The 26,375-nt window shown below is 35.3% G+C and overlaps 1 protein-coding gene across 1 annotated transcript in view; it reads right to left on the reverse strand.

Moving 5' to 3' along the window:
• Positions 1-7,334: 7,334 nt before the first annotated feature.
• The window catches only part of LOC125658840 (solute carrier family 23 member 1-like), a 32,537-nt gene continuing 13,496 nt past the window's right edge, over positions 7,335-26,375 (reverse strand). Inside the window, exons 7-11 of the mRNA XM_048890269.2 lie at positions 20,997-21,153; positions 19,598-19,851; positions 15,054-15,330; positions 10,875-10,970; positions 7,335-7,945 (exon numbers count right to left, since the gene is read on the reverse strand). Coding sequence (XP_048746226.2) covers positions 7,743-7,945; positions 10,875-10,970; positions 15,054-15,330; positions 19,598-19,851; positions 20,997-21,153 — 987 coding nt within the window. The 3' untranslated portion in view covers positions 7,335-7,742. The remainder of the gene's footprint in view (positions 7,946-10,874; positions 10,971-15,053; positions 15,331-19,597; positions 19,852-20,996; positions 21,154-26,375) is intronic.

Raw genomic sequence — 26,375 nt, forward strand, 5'->3', positions numbered from 1 at the left:
AGAATAGATCCTCAGTACCCCTTGCTTGTCGTAAAAGACGACTAAATGGGGCTGTCCTTCGGATGTGACCGCAAAAACCGAGGTCCCGTGTCACAGCAGGTGTGACACGATAAAGATCCCTACCTGCTCAAAGGGCATAAGCGCCGAGCATAGGCCTAAATTTTGCAGCCCTTCACCGGCAATGGTGACGGTTCCATGAGTGAAATATTCTCGAGAGGGACGTTAAACAATATTCAATCAATCAATACGTAGTTACATACATACGTACGTGTGTGTATGTATGTATGTGTGTGTGTGTGTACATTTAGTTACATGGTATTCTAATTGTAGCAATCATTTGTTTCTAAAGTATAAATAGCCTCTGATACATAGTAGATGCAATATTTAGAGAATTCAGTAAACAAGATACAAGATAATCATATGATATTTTTGAATACTTTTTTCTTATATGTTTTTATATAAAGGACAATCAAGTAAAAATGTTTTTCATCTTCAACACTGGTCTTGCAATGGTAGCAAAATCTGTTTTCACTAGGAATGACAGGATTACAATATCTTACTTACTTAATCCTCTGGGTTTCACACACACACACACACACACACACACACACATATATATATATATAATAAGAAAAGAAAACACAGAAATCCTCCGTAAAGCTTTAGCGCTTTCAGTTTATATTTAAATATACATGTATAAGGTAAGAGCGCAGGTTCCTGTTTATTATTTTAATCGTGTACACCTAGAATGGTCTTCAAGATAAAATTTTGAATCTTTTGAAATGGTGGCGTGCCTTATCAAAAATGTTGAAATTTGTATTACAATCGGAGGTGTTAAGTATGTCATATTGGAACAATGATTGATTTATATAGTTTTAACCACAATTTGGGTAAAAGATCTTTCCCAAAGGGAAGTTTATGTTTCAGTGCAAAGTAAGTTTTTCTAGCTTTTGGCTGCATGATCATCACAATAAAATGTTAAACTACCCTTTGATTGTAAAAATATGCCAAGATATATGTACTTATCTATGATATCTAAAATAGTATTGTTATAATAAAATCCATAACAATTCTTAATCTTCCTTGTTGAACAGACCATAACGTTTCTTTTTGTAAGTTTACACGCAGCTTCCATTCTGTACAATATTTTGAAAGAGTGTTTATACAATATTGGAGGCCTTCGGCCGATTCTGATGATCAAACATGATCATTAGCAACAAATAGGTGATTTAAAGCTACCGGTATATCGCCTAAAGATACAGGATAAGTAAATACCTTATCAAAATGAAAGGTGAAGATAACGAACAGTGACCAATCTCATAAATTCCATAAGCAATACAAAATAGATAGTTGGGCAAACACGGACCCCTGAACACACCAGAGGTGGGATCAGGTGCCTAGGAGGAGTAAGCATCCCCTGTCGACCGGTCACACCTGCACTGAGCCCTATATCTTGATCAGGTAAACGGAGTAAAATAAGTTTTAAAGTCATCAACAAAAATGTTAAATAAAGTTGGACTTAAATTGTCTCCTTGTTTAACTCCTACAGATGCATTAAAAAGTCGCTACATACATTCCCTTGCCCTACAGCACATTTTGTTATAGAATATGTTTTACGGCATTGTAAAAATTGCCTCCAATTCCTGTTTTAAAATTTTAAATGAATGTGTCGGTCTCCACAGTATCAAAAGCTTTTGAAAATCAACAAAGCATACAAAAATTCGAAAATTTTCAAACAATTAAGATCAATTCTATGTAAAAATCAAAGAAATCAGATAGGGTCTGGCCACTCAATGTCACAGATTTCTTTGATTTTCACAGTATTAACTTTACTTGCACCATCTTACATAATTTCAACCCCACCACCAAATTTCTACCATCCGTTGCCATGGAAACCGACAGCAGTCTGTGAGGGCTAATTGAACTGCAAAATTCAGCCCGTTTTGCCCACGTTTTGTCCTTGTGGTATATAAAAAATTAAAAAAGACAACTAATTTTCTCCATAAATCTCGATTCCCCATAAAATTCCCTCCTTATTTATGATATCTATATCCACCTATGGTAAAGTGTGTGTTACTGACCGTTGTACCAATGTATTATAATTTGGCACTTTGCCAAAAAGTGATTTTTTGTTGGATTTCATTGATGAATTTAGATAATTTGGAAAATACATGCAGCATAATCAACTGCCATCAATGGATGTCCATATCAAAGACTCTTAATATATATAAAAAGATTAATGGTAAAACGTAGTGCAATTGATCTGTAGTAGCATGAAAACTGTAGATTTGGGCATTTTGCCAAAAAGGGATTTTTTGTTGGATTTTGTTGATGAATTTCGATAATTTGGAAAATACATACAGCATAATCAACTGCCATCAAAGGATGTCCATATCAAAGACTGCTAATGTATATAAAAAGATTAATGGTGAAACGTAGTGCAATAGATCTATTGTAGCACGAAAACTGTAGATTTGGGCATTTTGCCAAAAAGGGATTTTTTGTTGGATTTTGTTGATAAATATTAGATAATTTGGAAAATACATACAACATAATCAACTGTCATCAAAGGATGTCTATATCAAAGACTGCTAATGTATGTAAAAAGATTAATGGTGAAACGTAGTACAATTGATCTATTGTAGTACGAAAACTGTAGATTTGGGCATTTTGCCAAAAATTCATACTAATGACAAATAATACAACCTACACCATTTTCAGTTAAAATGAACAATATGACCAATTGATATTTCAAAAATAAACATGGAGAAGTTTAACATATTAATAAAAATTAGTTAGAGTGATTAAAAAAACCATGTAAACATAAACTGTAATCCAGTAGTACCCCCCCCCCCCCCTCCCCAAACACAAGTAGATTTTGTAATCATTTCCATAAACGAGCTATATTACATGTACTGTATTGCCATGTAAACTATTATCAATAACTATAAAAAAAAGTCTTCTCAAGATATTGGGTAGATACCAATAAATTGTTCATTGTACTGCCTTGTATTTGCTGACCTTTGACCTGGAAATCATTAGGGTCATCTACTATTCATAACCAACCAACATATGAAATAATCATAATTGAACAACAGGCCCAAGATATTGGGGGGACACCATTGCATAGAGTACTAGCTACATTGCACCTAGCCATTTTTAATTGATTGATTTATTGATAATTTCCGCCACACTCAACAATTTTTCAGTTTTCTGGTGGTGCCCAGTGTTTATTGGTGAAAGTGAGAACCCAGATACAATGTACCTGGGAAGAGACCACCGACCTTCCGAAAGTAAATTGGGAAACTTTCTCACTTAACAGCGTGAGCGGGATTCGAACCCGCGCCGACTGAGGCCGTGTGATTTTGAACGCTATGCTCCAACCACTCGGCCACGGAGGCCCCTGCCATTTTTAATCTTTTGACCTGAAAATCAATGGGGGTCATATACTACCAGTGACCAACCCCTGTATGAAATATCACTATCAATCAAAGGGTTCTGAAGAAACTGGTCAGACATCAATTGTACAGAGTATTGTATTGCACCCGGTGACCTTTGGACCAGAAAATCAATAGGTGTCATTTTCTACTGCAGAAACTGCATGAAACTTTAAAATTTATTGAAGTTTGTTCAGTGTTACTGTAATCTATGTTGACATACCAGTAATTAGTACATTTATAATATTAACACAGAACAACTCATTTTTGCAAAGTTGTTTATTCAACAAACATGGATCACAATGTTATCCAAACAACACAATCATCTTTTTTTTAAAAATCATTATAATAGTGATTTTCCTTCAACTGTTCAGTAATGAATCCTTATTCAGTAGGCTCACATAAGACACTTGCAGGTTAATTTTGCAATGTTTTAGTTACATTAATCTTCTGACACCAAAACTTGATCTTAACTAAGTCATGGTGTGTCCTTCGAAGAATAGACTACCAGTTTACTGAATCAGGATGGACTTGTGTCGTGAGGTGTGTTCATTGACTGTAAAAGCGTTAAACTCCACAACATTTACTTTTTCTACGAATACGTAGACGATTGGATGCTAGAGTCCGGTGACTATGGCAAAGATCAAACGGATTTGTATTCCACGAAATAAACCGGAATCCTTTAGCACAATTGAAGATAAAGATCGTGGTAGTGAATTAAGTGAACAAAGAGCATCTGATATTGATAAACTTCTGAAGAACACATTGAATAAAAACTCAATTTCCACCTCCTGCCATACTGAAAACAAATGAAGGCTGTTCATATCTCTAATACAAGAGAGTGTTACAAAGGGCAATAACTCTTTCTGGTTTATTTTGGTTTGTGCACCAGAGGAAACTACTGGTTTATGTGTTTATCTTTAGTTTCTCCACAAATGTGTTTCTGTACTTTTTTAAAGTAAGATTCAATACATTTTACTAGCATGTGAGTTTACACCAAATGACTGGGCAAATCTATTTTATCCCTCTCTAAAAATTACATATATCAAACCCTTATACATCATAAAAATAATTATTTCTATTGCTTTCAAGGATTAAATAAATACAAAAAAAAATTCTAAAAGTTAAAACCTAGCTCAAAATAATTTTTATAATTGTTGTTTTTATAAACAATAGCGTTTAATATTTGATTATTGAAAATATAAAATACATGTACATATCTTGCCCAGCTGTTGTTAGAGGATCGGTTTCCATGGCAACCGTTGCTAAGTCAAACCTTTGCATGTCCTTTTTGTTTTATATCTATCATAATATTGTTACACACAAAGTTTCATCAAAATCTGTGACATACCGTGGCCACTGAATTTTGATAGTTACATAGAATCAGTCTTAAAACATGTCGCCACTTTCTTCTTTGCCAAATGTTGAGTGCATTTGAAATTATTTTCAAGATATAATACGATTCTTTGTTACTTCAAACGTCTGTGCATTTAGTATCCCCCGGTAATAAAGTCGGGAAGTAGATGTATATGGGATCAGGGTGTACGTTCGTGGTAGACTGATTGGTTTTTGTTAGTCTCACCTGGAGTCACTATGACGTCACATACAACATACATACATGCATGTACAACTGTCCTTTCAAAAGATGAAATTCTTCAAAATCATGCTTCAGTGTTGGACACATTTAGTATCCCAGTCAATAGGGGTGGATGAATACGAGTTACCATACCTATACTGGATTCCTAAACTTCACAAAAACCCATACAAAAAAGATACTAGTACATTGCTAGTTCTAGTAAATGTTCTACCAAGTCCCTGTCTTTACACGAAAATATTAATAGCTGTGAAGGAGAAACGTCAAACATACTGTGCCACAACATATGCCAGAAGTGGTGTAAATCAAATATGGATTCTAAAACATTCTAAAGAACCTTTAGTAAATGTGAAATCGCAAAACTTTTCTCAAATCAGCAACATCAAAACGTGTGACTTTTCAACACTTCACTCGACCATTCCTCACGATGGATTAAAGACTAGACTTTTTGACATCATAGACGGGTGCTTCTTAAATAAAATGGAGAAAGGAAATATTAATATCTGGAGACCAGTCATTGAAAAATTACTTTGTTAAACGCCATTCTGATTCCACGCACACGTATTCTGAAGTTTGAATAAAAAATATGTTGGAGTTCCTCTTGACAATATCTTCGTAGGGTTTGGTGATCATGTCTTCCAACAGCCTATAGGAACTCCCATGGCAGGAATTGTGCTCCTTTGTTAGATGACCTGTTTCTATATTCATATGAAGCAGAATTTATTCAAAAGTTTCTACACGAGAGGAAAAAATCTCTTGCTAAGTCCTTCAACTCGACATCTAGATATATCGGCGACTTTATATATCAACAATAATCATTTTCATTGATATGTCGATATATCCCTGTGCACTTTATATATAAAAGACACCACGGTGTCCTCCACATCTCCTTTAAACTTAGATATTTTATTGAAAATAAATAAAATAGCAACTGACAACTCAATCTTATGACAAACGGGAGGACTTAATGTTCTCCATCGTCAACTTCCCATATTAATGTAGCAATATTCCATTATCACCTGCATATGGTGTTTATATCTCTCAACTGATTCGATACGCAAGAGCTTGTTCTGCGTATGATCAGTTTTTAGATTTAGACAGGCTACTGAAGAAGAAGTTCATGTTACAGGGGTTTCAACAGTCTCATTTTAAGCATTTCGCAAATTCTGTGGTCGTTATAACAATGTAGTTTGCCAATACAACCTTTTATCGGGTCAAATACTGTCTGACGTGTTTCATACCGACTGTTAGACCGTTCTTGGTACACTGATTTTGAATGCGGATGACTCTGTCTGATCAAGATATAGGGTTCAAAGCGGGTTTTACCGGTCAACAGGGGATGCTTACTCCTCCTACGCAAATGATCCCACCTCTGGTATATGTAGAGGTCCGTGTTTGCCAAACTCTCTATTTTGTATTGTTTATAGGAGTTATGAGATTAAATTGATCACTGTTCGTTATCTTCACTTTTCATCCAGTATTCTATTAAACGCTTGGTTGGGTACAGGGTGTTTATATATAATCATTATAGACTGGTTGTCTAGATGATTATAAATGTTATGATAGCATGTTTTTGTTTATATTACCCGGTTATATACATCAAACTGATCATATGAAGAAGAAATGGTTGAAACGTTAGGCCGTTTAATGAAATATGTAATTATCATTCATTTTCTCTTTGGGGACCTCCGTGGCCAAGTAGTTAGAGCATCGCGCTGAAAATCACACGGCCTCTCACCTCTGTCGGCGCGGGTTCGAATCCCGCTCGCGCCGGTAAGTGAGAAAGTTTCCCAGTTTACTTGCGGAAGGTGGGTGTTCTCTTCCCAGGTACATTGTATCTGGGTTCTCTCTTCCACCAATAAAAACTGGGCGCCACCAGATAACTGAAAAATTGTTGAGTGTGGCGGAAAACATCAATCAACCAATCAGTCATTTTTTCTTCGGCACGAGCGATACTTATAACAAGGAAAGTTGAATTGCGGGTTTCGTTTGAGCTATTTTATTCTCAAATACTCATAAACTTACTAAATTTGAGTTTCCTCAATGATTGTATAGCAGCTGGTTATCATCCTTTCAGAACGCAACGATAAGCATTTGTACCCACTACTTTGTGGACGAAAATATGTTTTGCGGCTCCTCGTGCGTAAGAGTTAAACAAAGGGACACAACTATACGGCAACTCGGAAATTACGTATAGTTTATCATTTTCAAATGCATAAGTAGATTGATAAGTATACTACTGAAGTATTAGCATATAGCGTTTATGGGAGTGAGTACTTATCAACTACCACTAAACCAATATATTGAGCTTTACTTGCCATTTATTTTGAAATCAAGGTACCAGTCAATCAGTTAGTTTCCAGATAACCTGTTATACTCTATCTTTCAAAATATTAATGTTCAATAGTAATAGCCAAAGAAATCACAAAGGTGTTAATCACTAATATGTGTCTGGAAGAAAAGGAAATTTCATCAGAAAATATTTTCAGAATATTTTCAGATTGAAGTTCATATACTATATTACATGTAATGACATAATTTCTGCAATACTTGACCAGGTTTCAAAATGCATTCGATAAGATAAAAATAAATATTAATCATTTATATGTAGTGAATGTCTTATTGAAGGCAACTCATTTCGAAATACTATCTTCAATATAACTGCTTGAATACTAATTCCACAATTAGCAATTTCCGTAGCAGAAGATCACTCAATTAGACTTTTTTGAACGCCTTGCACTGTAAGTTGGTAGAAATGGAATATAGGAGGAAATCCGGTACTTCCTTAAGAACTTTGACAGAACAGGAATATCGTAAACCTCTCGTCCCTCTTCCAAATTGTTGTTTTGACCTGCCTTTTCATCGTCTTGATCGGTGGCTTGCCAAACAATCATCCCTCTTTCTTCTAATGTTCCTGTCATTCAAAGGGAGATGAATTTACTTAGATTTTACTGGGAAAATATTGAAGAAGGTTGAATGAAAATGTTCGTATGAAATTATGTGATAAAACATTGTATGTCTGATACTATAAACGGTAACAGCGAAGACGCTTATAATGAATCCATACTTACAGCGAAGTGATGTAACAGCGAAGACGCTTATAATGAATCCATACTTACAGCGAAGTGATGTAACAGCGAAGACGCTTATAATGAATCCATACTTACAGCGAAGTGATGTTTTAAATTAGATCGTGAATTTATTAGATGTAAAACTTATACGGTACCAATTTTGATGCACCAGATGCGCATTTCGACAAATAATATCTCTTCGGTGATGCTAAACCAAAATGTTTGAAATCCGAAATAACAATAAACTTGTAAGAGCTATTTTAGGGAAAAACAGAGTGACAAAAAGTGGAGTCAAATTCGTCTAAGGATAAGAGCTATGCATGTGGGAGATAATCCTTAATTTTGAAATGAATTTCCAAATTTTATCACAGCAATTAAATGTACATCCGTATTTTCAAGCTAGCAAGGAAGTAATTTGCTACTGGGCTGTAGAGACCCTCGGGGACTAACAGTCCACCAGCAGAGGCCTCGACCCAGGGATCATAATGTAAAACTTATACAGTACCAATTTTGATGCACCAGATGCGCATTTCGACAAATAATATCTCTTCGGTGATGCTAAACCAAAATGTTTGAAATCCGAAATAACAATAAACTTGTAAGAGCTATTTTAAGGAAAAACAGAGTGCCAAAAAGTGGAATCAAATTCGTCTAAGGATAAGAGCTATGCATGTGGGAGATAATCCTTAATTTTGAAATGAATTTCTAAATTTTATCACAGCAATTAAATGTACATCCGTATTTTCAAGTTAGCAAGGAAGTAATTTGCTACTGGGCTGTAGAGACTCTCGGGGACTAACAGTCCACCAGCAGAGGCCTCGACCCAGGGATCATAATGTAAAACTTATACAGTACCAATTTTGATGCACCAGATGCGCATTTCGACAAATAATGTCTCATCAGTGATGCTTAACCAAAATTTTGAAATCCGAAATAACAATAAACTAGATATAATAAATTACGTTTATAACGAATCAAATTGTTCGTCTGCAGCACTTCGCCATGGATATGTTTTACGGTATACATGAAGACGATGATAAAGATGCTAACAACACGAATGATATGAAAAGAACGTTCGTCATAGTATCATTTTGATGGTGTATCATAATGTCAAAATATTCCTAAAATATCTTATCATTAAACGTGAGAAGTGTGTAGTGTTTTCATGAACTAGAAAATGTAACTTCAGGTAAAACCCTTACTTCCATTACTGTATTGCATTAGAATACCTCATTGACAAAATCTTCGTGGTCTTTGGTGATCAGGTCTTCCAACAGTCTATTGGAATTCCCATGGGCACAAATTGTGCTCCTTTGTTAGGTGACCTGTTTCTATATTCATATGAAGCAGAATTTATTCAAAGTCCTATACGCAGGGATGTGACTGAATTCCTCAGAATTCAGAGGAAAACTGGTCAAAAAGGGAGGAAAACACCTCACCCTACCTGGAAAAAATAATTTTCTACCAATTTAGATCGAATCCAGTGTTTCATTTTTTCGAAAATTGAGCAAATCAGAGGATTTCCTCTGAAAAGAGGACACATCACACCTCTGTATACGCGAGAAGAAGAAATCTCTTGCTGTGGCCTTCAATTCGACATTTAGATATATCGACGACGTTTCGTCTGTTAACAATGATAACTTTCATTCATATGTCGATTCGATATATCCCTGTGATCTAGAAATAAAAGACACCACAGAGTCGTCCACTTCTGCTTCATACTTCGATATTTTATTGAAAGTAGACATTAACGGCAAACTGAGAAGTCAACTGTATGACAAACGGGATGATTTCAGCTTCTCCATCGTCAACTTTCCATATTTATGTAGCAATATTCCATTATCACCTGCATATGGTGTTTATCTCTCTCAACTGATTCGATACGCAAGAGCTTGCTCTGCGTATAGCCAGTTTTTAAATCGAGACAAGCTACTGACAAACAAGTTGATGGTACAGGGGTTTCAACAGTCTCGATTGAAGTAAGCATTTCGCAAATTCTATGGTCGTAATAACGATCTAGTTCGTCAATACAGCCTAACATTGGGTCAAATGCTGTCTGACTTGTTTCATACCGATTGTTAGGCCGTTCTTGACACACTGATTTTGACTGCGGATAACTCCGTTTACCTGATTAGGATATGGGGCTCACGGGGATGTGACCGGTCGACAGGGGATGCTTACTCCTCCTAGGCACCTGATCCCTCCTCTGGTGTGTCCAAAGGTCCGTGTTTGCCCAACTATCTATTTTGTATTGCTTATATGAGTTATGAGATTGATCATTGTTCGTTATCTTCACCTTTCATCATTGAAAATGCCATGAATCTCAATGGAAAATACCTTCACCCTTATGCTTATTCGTTTGTGAATCGAAATCTTAGTCGTCACAGTGTGCTGTGTGTTCGTTTTGTCACGAATAAATAATTGTTATTCCGTGTTCAATGGCTGTTGAACATGCAGGGCTGCTAAAGACCTTTTGTGCAGATTTGTACATGTTTAACATTCAGTGTGAAACTAAAACAGAATGTAACCATATTCAATGATCATTTCAAAATTGCAGTATCAGTCACATAGCTTCCTTTTCTTCCATTCATCCATGCAATATGAAATCGATCTCTAACGTCAATGTATGACCGTTATGAAGTTACATAGTAGCAGATTGACAATAAGACCAAAACTAACTTATCTACGATATTCGATCTCGTGGTTATGTACATGTAATACGATCAACGTGTATGACATATCGCATGAACATTATTTCTCCAATTCACTTACCAGGTACAGTGTTGTCCAAAATGAGAGCAATTAAGAATCCGGAAAAATTCGGATTCCTTGTTATCATCTTCAGAAAGTTGTCAGCATCTGTATTACCTATAATTGAAAACGTAGATACCTTTTATCTTTTTTTAAGGAATATGTACCTTCATACATATATGCATACGGGTTAGAATTCTTAGACAAGTCCATTATAGGAAGGCCTATATAAAGATGCACATATCACCAATATTCCTTTCCACGAGCAGCATCACGCTTCAAAATGACAACTTGATTATTATGGCGAGTTTCAAATCGCATCATCCTTGTATTGTACAAATACACCAGCTTCATTTACGCAATTTTGTCCACTAAATGAGTAATTTAACTTATATTTATCTTACTTCGTATCGGCCTTGAGTTTCAAACCGTACTATTATTGTATTGTCTCCTTTCACGTAACTCTCTTTCTCTCTCTACATATATGAAACCTGACCCTGAACACACACATATATGTGTCTGGTGTATAGGGTTAGGCTACCGAACCCGGCCGACCGACCGAATTGTACCACGCCTGCCTTTTAAATGACAAGCATTTGACACAGGAGGAATTATAATCTATTTTTTACGTCGTAGGTTTGACGCGGCCAAAGTTCGGGCGATCAAGATCACGAAGTGAACCTCTAACTGCCGAGCCACCATCACCGGTCGTTTGTTAAACATAAAGGTCGAACGAGCTTATACATTGATAGTAGATAGCCGTCTGTCTGACGTCTGTAATAATTGTTTAGCTCACCTGAGCTGAAAGATTAAGTGCCCTTTTGTCTGTTGTCCGTTAGTCCGTCTGTCTGTCCGTAAACTTTTCACATATTTATCTTCTTCTCCAGACCAACGGACCAATTTCAATCAAACTTGGCACAAATCGTTTTAAAAGGGACTCTAGTTTGTTGAAATAAAGGAACATGCTTCCCTTAAAGGGGAGATAACCAAGAAAAGGTTAAAAGTAGGAGGTGGTCATTCATAATTCTTATCAAGAAAAATTGAAATCCTGACATAGATTGGATTAAAGTTTATTCAAATCCTGACTCCCGGGTGTATGATTAGTGGTATTGATATGCAAGCATCTTCAGGTATTTCAGATTAAAGTTTGTTCAGTTTAGGGCCTCGGGTGAAGGGTGGAACAACAATAGGAGAACAAAGTTTTATATGGGATTCAATTAAAATAAATTCTTTTCAAGAGCAAAATGTCCACACAAAATAATATCCAAATGTTTGAATGATGAGAGATAGTGCTCTCATATTCCGTATGCACATTCCTTGTTACAAGATATTTTTTTAAAGGTTTTTACCTAGACTTTGGAGTCTGACCTACTTTTAAGAAAACTTAACCTAGGCAATATCTCCTGAACTATTTAAGGTAGGGATTTCATAATTTGTATATTATATATTTCTTATGTCAAGACCTTACATTATACCATAACTTATACTTTGTGATCTTGACCTCGGAGTTTGAACTAAAATTTCAAAATTTAACAAAACATGAACATTGCTCATAACTTTTGAGTGATATAACTTTGTTGTATGTGCATTTATTATGAAATTACCTGTTTTTGGTAACATAGTTTTTAAACTTGTGACCTTGATCTATGAATCTGACCTTCTTTAAAGAAAACTTAACCTACGAAATAACTCCTGAATCATTTGAATTAGGGCCTTCGTGTTTTGTAGATATCTTATGGCAAGACCATTCATGGTCACCTTCATTGAGACCTTGACCTTGGAGTCTGGCCAAAATGTCAAAACTTTGACCAAACTTTTACCTTTGCTAATAACTTTGGAATGTTGAGTGAATATGCTCTTTTATTTCATGTAAGCATTCCTTGAGACAAGACTTTTCTTTTTTGGTATCAAAGTTTATGACCTTTAGTTTTGACCTACCCTTAAGAATAATTACCCTGAACAGTTTAAGGTTGAACTTTCATATTTTGTATATAAATTCCTAATGACTAGATCTTTGATTTAATACCATGAATCCCGTGGGGATCCGTGTTAGAATAGGCCCTCAGTACCCCCTTGCTTGTCATAAGAGGCGACTAAATGGAGCGGTCCTTTGGATGAGACCAAAAAAAAAAACCAAGGCCCCGTGTCACAGCAGGTGTGGCCCGATAAAGACCCCTCCCTGCTCAATGGCTATAAGCGCCGAGCATAGGCCTAAATTTTGCAGCCCTTCACCGGCAGTGGTGTGAAATATTTCTGTTCGTACAGAAGTACTATTGGTTAAAGTCACTTCTACTTACATTGGTCGAGGTGATCGAGATAACATTAATGGAACGGACGTTAGAGCTACCATGTACCTCGTAAAACACAACGGAAATCCGTCAGAATAACATAAAACGCTTCTCAAATTCTTCTCCCTTCTAAAATGACAGTAAACAAAGATCACGTGATCAAAAGTGATGGAGTTTGTAAGATAAGAATCCAAACTGTAAATATGACAAATCCGGAAGATACAAAAATAATATTTGATAATAGAGATGGTATAAATTCCTTTATGCTTCACATAAATTCAAATATTCTCGATAGGGACGTTAAACAGCAATCAATCAATGATACCATGATATTTGATCTTCTTAATTGACCTTTGAGTTTGACCTAAATCTCAAAACGTTTACTGGAACTCTAGCTTATAACTAGGGTTCTCATATGTTATATGTGCATTCCCTGTGACAAGACCCTTTTTGGTAACAAAGTGTTTACTCTACTGAGTTTTTTTTTTTTTTTTTTTAGATCACCTCTGGTCTGTCTGTAAATTTTTTCACATTGTAATCTTCTCCGGAACACCTGGACCGATTTAAAAAGGAATTCTTGTTTCCTCAAACGACACACCGTGTCTTCTTCAAAGGAGAGATAATCAAGAAAAGGCAAACATGGTGTGGTCATTTAAAGATCTTCTAAAGAACCATTTGGTCATGAAGATTGGAATTGACAAGTGAAAGCTTCCCGAAATAGAGTAGATTCAACTTTGTTCAACTCATGACCCCTGGGGGTAGGGTGGGTCTCAATACCAGAAGGCCATGATTAGTCGTATTCATATGCAAGCATCTTCATGTGGTTATATTTAAATTTGTTTAATTCAGAGACTCAGGGGAACAGTTGGGTCACCACAGTAGACCAAAGTTTCCTAAAGAATAATTAGGAAATTAGTTGAAGCAGGACCACATTGAACGTTCCTAAGTTGTTTGGAATCAAGATTGTAAGATGACTAACTTCGGAGATAGGACGGATCACATTTGATATAATGAGTATATACAGGGAAAAATCTTTTCAAAAGTGTTCTTCTCCAGAAAATCAAAGTCATGTTAGTCATAATGGTATTGACGCATCCACATGGCATGTAAACGTAAGTTCGGTTTTGTCATGACTCGTTGGGATCGTGATGAAATTTCTAATGGGAATAAATATTTAAATTTAAGAACGAAATCATAAAAGCTGAACAACAGCGATGATAAAGTGGCCAAGGGGATGTGACGCATGAGCCTCTTATTCAAAAGCATCACTATTTAGTCGAGTACAGTGAGTAAATACTTATAGTAGGTTGACACGTGAGTCGGTGTACCTATGTATGGGACAAAAAATTAAGTGCATCATCAAGAAATATAAATGTATGTAAAGGATAATGCCCAACTAGAACAGAAATCCTGATAGTTAAATTTGATTAGAATAATCCAAACTAATTATAGATACATATGTAGTTACATTTTCAGAATGTAACGTACCGTATAACGGGATTTTCCACGGGTGTCAATTTGTACATGTAGGCATACAAATACTTTTAGCGGAATAAATTTTGGCGGACACAGAGTCCCATATGAAAATTGATAATAATTGTAGTGTTAATAACTTATCTGTAAAACGTTTTACTGTCGTCAGAAACAATTGACATAAAAAACTAGTTCATTTATCTCCCAAGCTGATGAGTGCTACATTTGTACCTTTCACATAAATAAAACGTTAAATTGTTCTGTTTCTTGCGAACATATGTATCGTGATTGCGGACACGTTTTGGTGCAAATTTAATTATTAAAATTTCGCGGCATGATACCAAACTGCTAAATAAGCCAAAATTATCAGCCCGCGGAAAATCTCCCGCTATACGGTATATTGCATGTTTTCAAGAAATACATTGTAATTTGTTCACACCTGTGTTGATGACGTCATCACCTCTCAGTTTTGACCAGTATGGTATGACAAGACCCCACAATATAGAAATTCCAATGACTGCCAGGTTCCTTGTTGAATTCATGTCGATGTACTGACAGTTTCCGAAAACGAGTCCGATAAAGATTCCAAAGCCCACCACTTGTATTCCGCCCACCACAGGGTATGGTATGGTCACTAGAACACCGGCCACTTTCCCAAGAACAGCTAGAACCATCAACAAAATACCTAGCATTTGGAATACATGTCTGCTCGCAACCTAAGAAAGATACATTGGAAACCCTTTTTCAATTCAAATAATACTCGATTTCTAAGTTTTTAAAGATATTTCAAAGTAACAATGGGTGTTAAGATTACATGATCATTATTCAGCTAGTTATATATTTACATTTTCTGGTGTTTTGTTGTATTTTAGTTTTCGGCAACATAAAGATGCACAACTGACATTTGAATTCTACATAAAAGCCTGTAGTTATCAAATATTGAAGGAAGGGGTATAAGCTTGAGGTTATGTTATGGAAGTATAAAAATCATGAAAGCGTGGGGTATTTGGCATAATCTGTGGAGTCGATTTTATAGAAATCGCCCTATTTTCCATTATCTTTACATATTCCCAATAATTCAAACCAATATTAGACAAATGCAAAGGTGAAGATAACGAACAGTGGTCAATTTCATAACTTCTAAACGGAATACAAAATAGAGAGTTGGGCAAACACGGATCCATGGATATATCAGAGGAGGGATCAGGTGACTATGATGATTAAGCATCCCCTATTGACCAGTCACACCCACCGTGAACCCTATATCTTGATCAGGTAAATGGAGTAGTCCGCAGTCAAAATCAGTGTGTAAAGAACGGTCTACTGTAACAATCGGCATGAAATAGGTCAGACAGCATTTGACCTAATGACAGGTTATATTTGCAAACTCAATCGTTATAACGACCATAGAATTTGCGAAATACTGACTTTAAACGAAGCTGTGTAACATCAACTTGTTTGTGAGCAGCCTGTCTCAATTTAAAAACTGATCATACGTAGAACTAGCTCTTTTGTATCGAATCAGTTGAGAGACATAAACACCATATGCAGATGATAATGACAGTTTGCCAGAAATTTATGGAAAATTGACGATGTAGAAGCTAAAATCATCCCGTTTGTCATACAATTGAGTTGTTAGATTGCCGTTAGCATCTACATTCACAAAAATATCAACATACGAAGCAGATGTGGAAGACTGTGTTGTCTTTTATTTCGGGTTTACTGAGATATATCGAATGGACAGATAAATGGAAATGATTATTGTTAATATATGAAATGTCGTCAATATATCTAGAGGAAGTTAAAAGCCACAGCTAGAGATATTTCTAATTCTTACATTTTCCTATTCAACTTTTGAAATGTCTACTTTGTATTATGGTGTATGCAAATAATGGAATTATTAAACTAAAGGAACTTAAGATAAAGGACACCACATAATCTTCTACATCTGCTTCATATATGAATCCTTTATTGAACATAGTTGTTCAAACTATCAACTATATGACAAACGGGATAATTTCATATTCTCGAATCCCGTGGGGTTCCGGGTTATAATAGGTCTTCAGTAGCCCTTGCTTGTCGCAAGAGGCGAATAAATGGAGCGGTCCTTCGGATGAGACCGCAAACACCGAGTCCCCGTGTCACAAGATGTGTGGCATGATAAAAATCCCTCCCTGCTTACTAGTAAAGACCATAAGCGCCGAAAATAGGCCTAAATTTTGCAGCCGTTCACCGGCAATGGTGACGTCTCCATATGAGTGAAAGCTTCTCTAGTAGAACGTTAAACAATCAATCAATCATCTTCTCCATCGTCTACTTCCCTTATTCATGTAGCAATATACCATTATCACCTGCATTTTGTGTTTATGTCTTTCAACTGATTAAATACGTACGAGCATGTTCTGCGTATGATCAGCTTTTAAATCGAGGTACGCTTCTGAAAAATAAGTTGATGGTACAGGGATTTCAATAATCTCATTTAAAGTCAGCAATTTGCAAACTCTATGGTCCTTATAACCATCTAATTTACAAATACAACCTGTTATCAGGACGAATACTGTCTAATGTGTTTCATGCGGATTGTTAAGCCGTTCTCTATATACTAATTTTGACTTCGGATTACTCCATTAACATCATCGAGATATATGGATCATGGCGGATGTGACCTGTCAACAGGTGATGGTTACTACCCCTAGGAACCTGATCCTACCTCTGGTGTGTCTAGAGGTCCGTGTTTGTCCTGCCCTTAATTTTGTATTGATAGGTATAATGAGATTGATCACTGTTATCTTCACCTATTTCATTGACAAATACTATTGATAAAGGAATTAACCAATCCTTCCAATGCTTTCATAATCTCTCAATACATACATGGTAGATCTTTATTCCCTGTACTTATAATTTGTAATATAACATGTTTCACTCTAAATAAAGATTTTCAAGTTAAGTTAAATGGCCATTTCCGTGTCATAAACAGTGAAACAGCAAATGTCTATTACTGATAAATTGTTGGTGTATATAAATAGATGTAAATAGATAATCTCACTGGATTGATTGTTTACTTGTATATGTTTAGTTATTACATGTACATTATATATCCAGTCTCTATGGTGATTTAACGATACCACTGATATACAGTTATACATGTATAGTATAAATACCTGATCCCACCTCTGGTGTATCCAGGGGTCCGTGTTTGCCCAACTATCTATTTTGTATTGCTTATAGGAGTTATGATATTGATCATTATTCGTTATCTTCACCTTTCATAAGAGTATTTCTAAAGTAGTTTTGTTATCAAGAAATGGTTCCTAGAGGTTAAAAATTTGAAATTTTGATATCAATAATTATTTTCTTACATATAAATTATTTAAGATATTTTCTGATATCGCATAACCTTTTTCAAAATTGGATATGATATTTTGATATAGATATTTACGAAAAGTGAAGATAACAAACAGTGATGTATCTCCTAAATTCTATATTAAAAGTGGATCATTATGACGACCATATAATTTGCAATGCTGACTTTAACGAGACTGTTGAATCTCATGCAACATCAACCTATTCGTGAATAAGTAAAGATAACCTAGCATGTCCCGGTTTAAAAATTTATGATACGCAGAACATACCCTCGCGAATCAGCTGAGGGACGTAAACACCATAGACAGGTGATAATGGAATATTGCGAATCAGCTGAGGGACGTAAACACCATAGACAGGTGATAATGGAATATTGCGAATCAGCTGAGTGACGTAAACACCATAGACAGGTGAAAATGGAATATTGAGAATCAGCTGAGGGCATAAACACCATAGACAGGTGATAATGGAATATTGCTACATAAATATGGTAGGTTAACGAAGGAGAAGCTGAAGCCACACATATAATTGAGTTGTTAGTTTGATGTTAACGTCTATATCAGAAATATCTAAAAATGAAGCAGATGAAGAATACTCTGAGTGTTTTCTTTTGTTCATCGGGATATATAGAAGCCACAAATGAATAAAATGGAATACTAGTATTGTTAATAGGAAGGAGTGATCAAGTTATTAAATGTAGAGTGGAAAGGAATAAGAGATTTTCTCCTGGCATGTAAAAACCTCGATTAAATTCTCCAACATAAAAACAGATCATTTAACAAGGGAGCACAATCTGTATCCATGGCAATTCCAGCAGAATGGCGTTTAACAAAGTAGTTTGTAGCCGACAGATCCCAAGATATCAATATTTACGAATTCTCTCTTTGTAGAGTACAGCCGCCTATGATATCACAAATCACAGTCGTTGATTTATCTAAAGGAATTTTGGTGTAAAGTGTTGAAAAGTTGTATGCTTTGATACTGATGATTTTTTGGAAAAAGTGTTCAGATTTCAAGTTTTCTGAAATTTCGTTGGATTTTTCAGAATCCATATTTGGGTTACACCACTTCTCGCATGCGTTTTGGCACAATCCGTCTGAAATTTCTTCCTCTCGTCAATTAACATACCCATGAAAATTAAAGACAAGGAATTGGTAGAACATTTACTAGATCCAGCAAGGTGTCTTTGTCCCTAAGAGGTTTTGTGAAGTTTTGGAATCTAGTGTAAATATGGTCACTCAAATTAATTCATCCCATAACTGGAATATTAGATGAACTTGAAACTAAAATGTTGTTTTGAAGGATTTTGTCTTTTGAAACGGAACTTTGCCTATACATGTAAGTTGGATTACCAAATGTGGAATTAAAATCAAATCCTATTTTCCATTTTTCTATGATTGTATGATTGGTTTTATTTAATACACATTAAAATGTATATTTAATGTAACTTTTCACCTTAAGTCAATCTTCATGAAACTAATACTGTGAATTGATTACCCTGAAATCATAACTGTGAATTTAAAACTTTTCAGGTGCGAATTTCCATATCATATGCATGTATGCTCACGTAAAAAAGTGACTGTTTCCTAAACACGTTAAAGGTGTAATATAATGTTTAACCTTTGTAAGACCGACAAGTCCAATAATCCCACCGTACGTTGTTGTAGCATGTGAGGCACCCCAGAGTCCCGCTAGCATACTCATGAAGCCTTCGATCGCGACACCTCGATTGATTGCATGCACCGGGGGTGATGGAACGCGAGCGACCCTGGAGGCGGCATAGTAATCGGCAATGGAGTCGATGATGGAGGTAATCGTAGCCGTAAGGAAAGCAGCAAACACACCAACGTCGAAACCTGGTAATCCATACATTCCTAAAACAATCAGAATTTATTATGGCGAAAGGATTAGAAAGTCTGCAGAGAATTACTTATCAATCTGACAGTAAAACGGGAGACAGAAATATTGAAAGCCTGCAGTATGATTTAAAACATTGTGAGGTACTTCCAAGTGTGCAGCTTTTACTTGATAATTGTTAATCATATTTAAGATGACGAAAGGGGACAGACAGACAATTGTCTGTAAGCAATATTAATCTCGATCAATTCCTGCCCATACAAAATGATAACGTTATGCTCGGTAACTTGAAGGGAATCCAAAACTTGATACACACAGAAATGGATGCATGGGTTGAAATATATTTTTTGCTTAGTTTGGATTAAAGACGAAGATAACGAACAGTGATTAATATCCCCCACTCGCACAGGGAGTTCAAAATAAAGAGTTGGGCAAACAGGGACCCCATGGCATACCAGAGGTGGGATCAGGTGTCTAGGAAAAGTAAGCATCCACTGTCGACCGGTCACACCCGCCGTGAGCCCTATGTCTTGATTACGTAAACGGAGTAATCCGTAGTCAAAATCAATCTGTCAAGAACTTTAGACGAGACTGTTGAAACTCCTGTATTATCAACTTGTTTAATAAGCACAAATATATAATTCCTAACAAGTAAGGACTAGTAAATTTTCCATGATGTTCATAGTTGAAAGATATTATCCCTCCCTTTATAACTCTATACAAGATTCCCCACTATCTTGATTAAGGAATCATGGGAATTCCATGTAGTAGATTAAATTTATTTTACTTAAAACTGTTTTGAAAAAGGTTTGTAGCAAGTGTCGTTAAAGCATAAGACCACATATTAATTCGTGTTTAAGATTTTGAACTTATTATATTGAAATAAATATTGTATACCTTTCATAAAGTTTCAAATGTAGTCAATGTTAAAAGAACAAGGCTAAAATGGGTCTTATTTTATATTTGACCCTGCGTCATAAGTTAATGATTTCGTTTATTTTATTCTTGAGGATATACCTTTTCGGGAAACAATTATCGTTTTACCGTTTAGGTCTCTAGGTCATGACATACATTTTATTTATCAATATCAACTTCTACAGCATGATTTGGCAAAGTTGGGAACATTGCCATGCTTTATTTTACAAAGCGGATGAAGACATACCTGGATATGGAAATACAAGCCACGGAGTTTTCGCGATAACTGTGTTTCTGGAATCAGTTCTTGCATAGAACTCAGGACTTTTGGGATCGTCACTAAATGCGCCTGCCTTCGTCAGAATAACAGAAAGTATCCACCCAATTCCTCCAGCAACCAACACCTTTCGGAATTATCAAAGAAAACACACCAAGTTTAAAACGCCTGTTATTTAAAGAGGCTGTCCGTTTAAAAGCGGATACTCCCTATGGAATAGGAGGTGGTGCGTGACATATCAAGAAACGATACAAAGGTTATTCCGGAAGTATACTTGAATACTCTGTAATTCAGAAATAGTTCTTTCTCTGTTACGAATGAATTCTCCATTTCCTCATGCTGTCTTACCACAGGTCCGAGAGTGGGGGTTTAATTAAATGAACAGCAATGTAGAGAAGAAAATTATCATATTCATATTTATAGGTTATACACTTTGTATGGGAAAATATGACGACCGAGTTTTTTGGCGAGGTCCGTTCGCGACAAAAAACGAGGTCGTCATATTTCCCATACAAAGTCTATAACCTTTTTATTATATACTTTCAATTTCATTTAGAAACTAACAATAATTTTATTTTTAACAATAACTTTATCGGTTTAACTGAGTAAAAGATGAAAAACACGAAAATTTTTAAAATAAACGGCGTAGAAATTTGATTGTGACGTAATGTTTGCGGGCCGGAATGTTTCCGGGCATATATCGTGTGATATATGCCCGCAAACTTTTAAAGAAAAAAGAAGAGATGAAATTGAAAGTATATAATATATATATATATATATATATATATATATATATATATATATATAGGTAAAAAATAAAAATGAAACACGAAGACGTTTAGTAAAGCTTCTGAAGATTTGAAATGAAAGCGCTAAAGCTTTACTAAACGTCTTCGTGTTTCATTTTTTTTTTACCTATACTTTTACCGGTCACTGCGAAAAGTAACTATTATCTATCTATCTATCTATCTATCTATCTATCTATCTATCTATCTATCTATCTATCTATATATATATATATATATATCCAAATTGTGTTTTTAAAAAATCACAGTGTCCGTTATAAAATATTATAAGAAATAGAATAAACAGTACACATAGTTAAAAATTTAACGCAAGCGCTTTCATTTTATAATCCTCAGGCGTTACATCTTAAAATAGTTTTGAAATGGTCTGACGTCATAAAGGCGTCCTAACATTTCACGTACATAACGACGTCATAAACGAATGAAGGGAAAAGGTTTTTACGTTAAGCATATTTTGACGTCATAGATAATAACAGTAAACATATTTCACAGAAAGCTATTGAGAGCCGGTTATAAAGTCTTAATAAAGTGTCTTTCTTTTTCTCGTCGGGAAATAGTATTTTCTGTATACAGTTTATAAAACGGAAATACACTGAATTGTCCGTGGCCACACACATATATTATATGTTCACTAATTTTAATTTTTCTGTATTCGGGTGCTGAAATGTGTTGTTTATGAACTCGTATACGAGTTCGCAGAGTAGTTCCAGTTTCACCGATATAATGTTTTCCACAGCCAGCACATGTTATAACATAAATTAAATTTTTGGTGGAGCACGTCATATCTGAATTTACCGTAAATTCCTTGTTGTTAAATTTGAACGAATTTCCTTCCCTTAAGTATGGACACATTCCGCATCGCCGATCGTCACATTTGGTAATGGTGAAAAAAATTTTGTTGGACTTTTCCTGAAAATTAGATTTACATAACAGTCTCCTAAGATTTTTCGGTTGTCTCTTGCTGTTGATAAAAGTATTTTTCTTCATAATTTTCCCCATTTTTTCATCTCTTTGTAGTAGGTCGTTGAGTTGCCAAACGATAGGTGTAACATTAGAGTTCCTTGGGTTGTATGTTGTAACAAACGGTAAAATGTGTGAATTTGTTGTGGGATTGATTTTGGATCTATTGATAAGATTTTCTCTATTGAGTTCTCTGGCTTTCTTGATTCCGTCGTTTATAAGTCTGATTGGATAATTCTGTTTTTGTAAATAACTATTTAATTCCCCTAAACGTTGTTCTCTGGTAGGTTCTTCGCTAACGATGGTACATATTCTTCTAGCGAGGTTGTAAGGTATGGCACGTTTTGTGTGTCTTGGATGCGAGGACGAAAAGTGTAAATACTGGTGAGTGGCCGTGTGTTTGTAAAAAATATCTGTAATTATTTTATCTTCCTTTTTGATAACAGAAACATCCAGGAATGGTATACAAGATGTACTGTAATCCATTGTGAATTTTAAATTGATATCCAATTCGTTTAGAATGTTCTTAAATTTATTCATATCCGTAATGTCTTTGTTCCAAATAATGAAGCAATCATCCAAGTATCTTTTCCAGTTTTGTCTTATATATAGACCGAATTGTTCATCGAATGATTTATTAACTTTTTGGTATAATAATTCCTCTAAAAAGCCGAGTGTAAGTGTGGCATATGTTGGAGCCATTTTGGTTCCCATTGAGGTACCTTTATCTTGAAGATAGTGTTTGTTGTTGAATGTAAAAACATTGTTTTGTAGTACAAGTGCTGTTTCCTCTAAAATAAAGTCTTTAGAAAAACGTTCATCTATTTGTTCTGGGTGTTTATCTATCCAATGTGAATTCTAGTGTGGAATTTCGAGGAATCACGCTGTATACCATACACCGACTGAATCAATTCAACAGCAAGTGATGGCAATAACTTTGCAGAAAGAAGCTAACAAAATTAAACAGAAAATGAAGACCCAGTGGAATACAGCTTTAAATTTAAGAAAACAACTGTTCTGGAAACAGATAAACTGTGCAAAGGATGCTGATCAGTTTGAAAATTGGTTGAGTGAGGATACCCCTATCATACCAAGAAAATTCAGAATTCTAGAAATCCCAGGTGAACCAGAAAACCAAACGGATATAAGAGCTAACGTTGCCATCGAGAGAGTAAAAGGAGAAATACAACTTCTCCGAATGAGATCCTCCAACAACCAGCAGAAAGTCATGAACATCGATGAGAATATCAAAACAAAACTCGAGGATTTAACGTCAGGTAGAGTGTTAGAAATTCTGCAAGAAATGTGGAAATCCGACTGTGAAAAAGAAGAAAAGAAATCTATCGACAGGTGGCGATACAAAGAAATTTGGCAGTTAGATTACATAAGAAAGTATGGAAAAACCGTTATCAAGGAGAAAACAAACAAATGGAATACAAATAAAAGAAAACCCAACAGAAACAACGAACAAGTGGTCAATTATGCAGCAGCAACCAGGAAAAATGTCTCCTTCAAAACGGAGGGTACTAGGAAAAATCACAACATTAATACAGAAAATACTAGGACAGGCCCTGTAACCAACCAACAACAAAAACAACCAGACAATCAGGACGCAATCCGTATCAATCGAGGCCGACATCAGACTCAGATACCCAGAGAAAAACCAACAGAGGATTCAAAACGAAAAACCAAACTGTTTATAAAAACTATAAAAATTCGGGAACAACAAACATGTTCAAACATAATGGCACCATGTATATTGGAAGAAAAAGCAGCCAGTATTTTTTAGGCGAAGGCAAACTGAACGGAAACCAGAGATTCGAGAACATCAGACCAAAACCGTGGACCCAAAGGTAATCAACCTTTCTAGCAAACATTTGACAAAAGACAAAATAAATTTATTATCGAAATGTTTAAAATTTACACCAACACCGAGAAATGATACCCAAGAATTAACTAAAGATATTAAAGAATACACCCGCAGATTGAGACTGGCCGAATTCTTTGGTGAGGAGGATGAACATGATGAAGAGAAAAATCTGGAAGAAAGCCTTCTCAGAAATAAATCAAAATTTAATCCAAGGAGAGGCCGAAATAATATGTTAGATACAGTTTGTGATGTTTTACTAAAAACTCCAATCATTGATGATAATTCAAACACCGGAAAAAACAATCTATCGAAAACTGAAATGAATGCTTTAAAATCATTGTCATTGGATGAAAACATTATTATCAAAGAAGCTGACAAAGGGGGAGCAGTTGTAATAATGGATTCAGATTTCTACAAATCCAAAATATTAGATAAGCTAAACAACGATGAGTTCTACTCGGAAATAAATGAAAATCAAAACAAAAAGATTCTACAAAAAATTAGAAAAATTATACAAAAACATCCGTCATCACTAACTGAAAAAGAAGAGGATTTTATCACAAATTTTGATTTGAAAGAAAGCTGTTTCTATGGCTTACCCAAAGTCCACAAATCGGATGAAATAAAACACGCAATACAGCTTCAAAATTGTGAATACATCACTTATCTTAGACCCAAGGATTTGAAATTCCGCCCAATTGTAGGGGGGTCATCCGCCCCAACACAAAGACTTAGTAACTTGCTGGACATTATATTAAAACCTTTGTGTAATGAAGTCAACAGTTTTGTCCGTGATGATTTAGATTTCTTACGACACTTACCTGATAAGGTAAACAAGAACGCAATATTAGTAACGTTTGATGTTGTTAATTTATATACTAATATTACTTGTCCACTAGGACTTCAAGCACTAGAATATTGGATAGATAAACACCCAGAACAAATAGATGAACGTTTTTCTAAAGACATTATTTTAGAGGAAACAGCACTTGTACTACAAAACAATGTTTTTAATTCAACAACAAACACTATCTTCAAGATAAAGGTACAGCAATGGAACCAAAATGGCTCCAACATATGCCACACTTACACTCGGCTATTTAGAGGAATTATTATACCAAAAAGTTAAAAAATCATTTGATGAACAATTCGGTCTATATATAAGACAAAACTGGAAAAGATACTTGGATGATTGCTTCATTATATGGAACAAAGACATTACGGATATGAATAAATTTAAGAACATTCTAAACGAATTGGATATCAATTTAAAAGTCACAATGGATTACAGTACATCTTGTATACCATTCCTGGATGTTTCTGTTATCAAAAAGGAAGATATTTTTTACAAACACACGGCCACTCACCAGTATTTACACTTTTCGTCCTCGCATCCAAGACACACAAAACGTGCCATACCTTACAACCTCGCCAGAAGAATATGTACCATCGTTAGCGAAGAACCTACCAGAGAACAACGTTTAGGGGAATTAAATAGTTATTTACAAAAACAGAATTATCCAATCAGACTTATAAACGACGGAATCAAGAAAGCCAGAGAACTCAATAGAGAAAATCTTATCAATAAATCCAAAATCAATCCCACAACAAATTCACACATTTTACCGTTTGTTACAACATACAACCCAAGGAACTCTAATGTTACACCTATCGTTTGGCAACTCAACGACCTACTACAAAGAGATGAAAAAA

Source organism: Ostrea edulis, chromosome 9 (genome assembly GCF_947568905.1).
Source record: "Ostrea edulis chromosome 9, xbOstEdul1.1, whole genome shotgun sequence".
Taxonomy (NCBI): domain Eukaryota; kingdom Metazoa; phylum Mollusca; class Bivalvia; order Ostreida; family Ostreidae; genus Ostrea; species Ostrea edulis.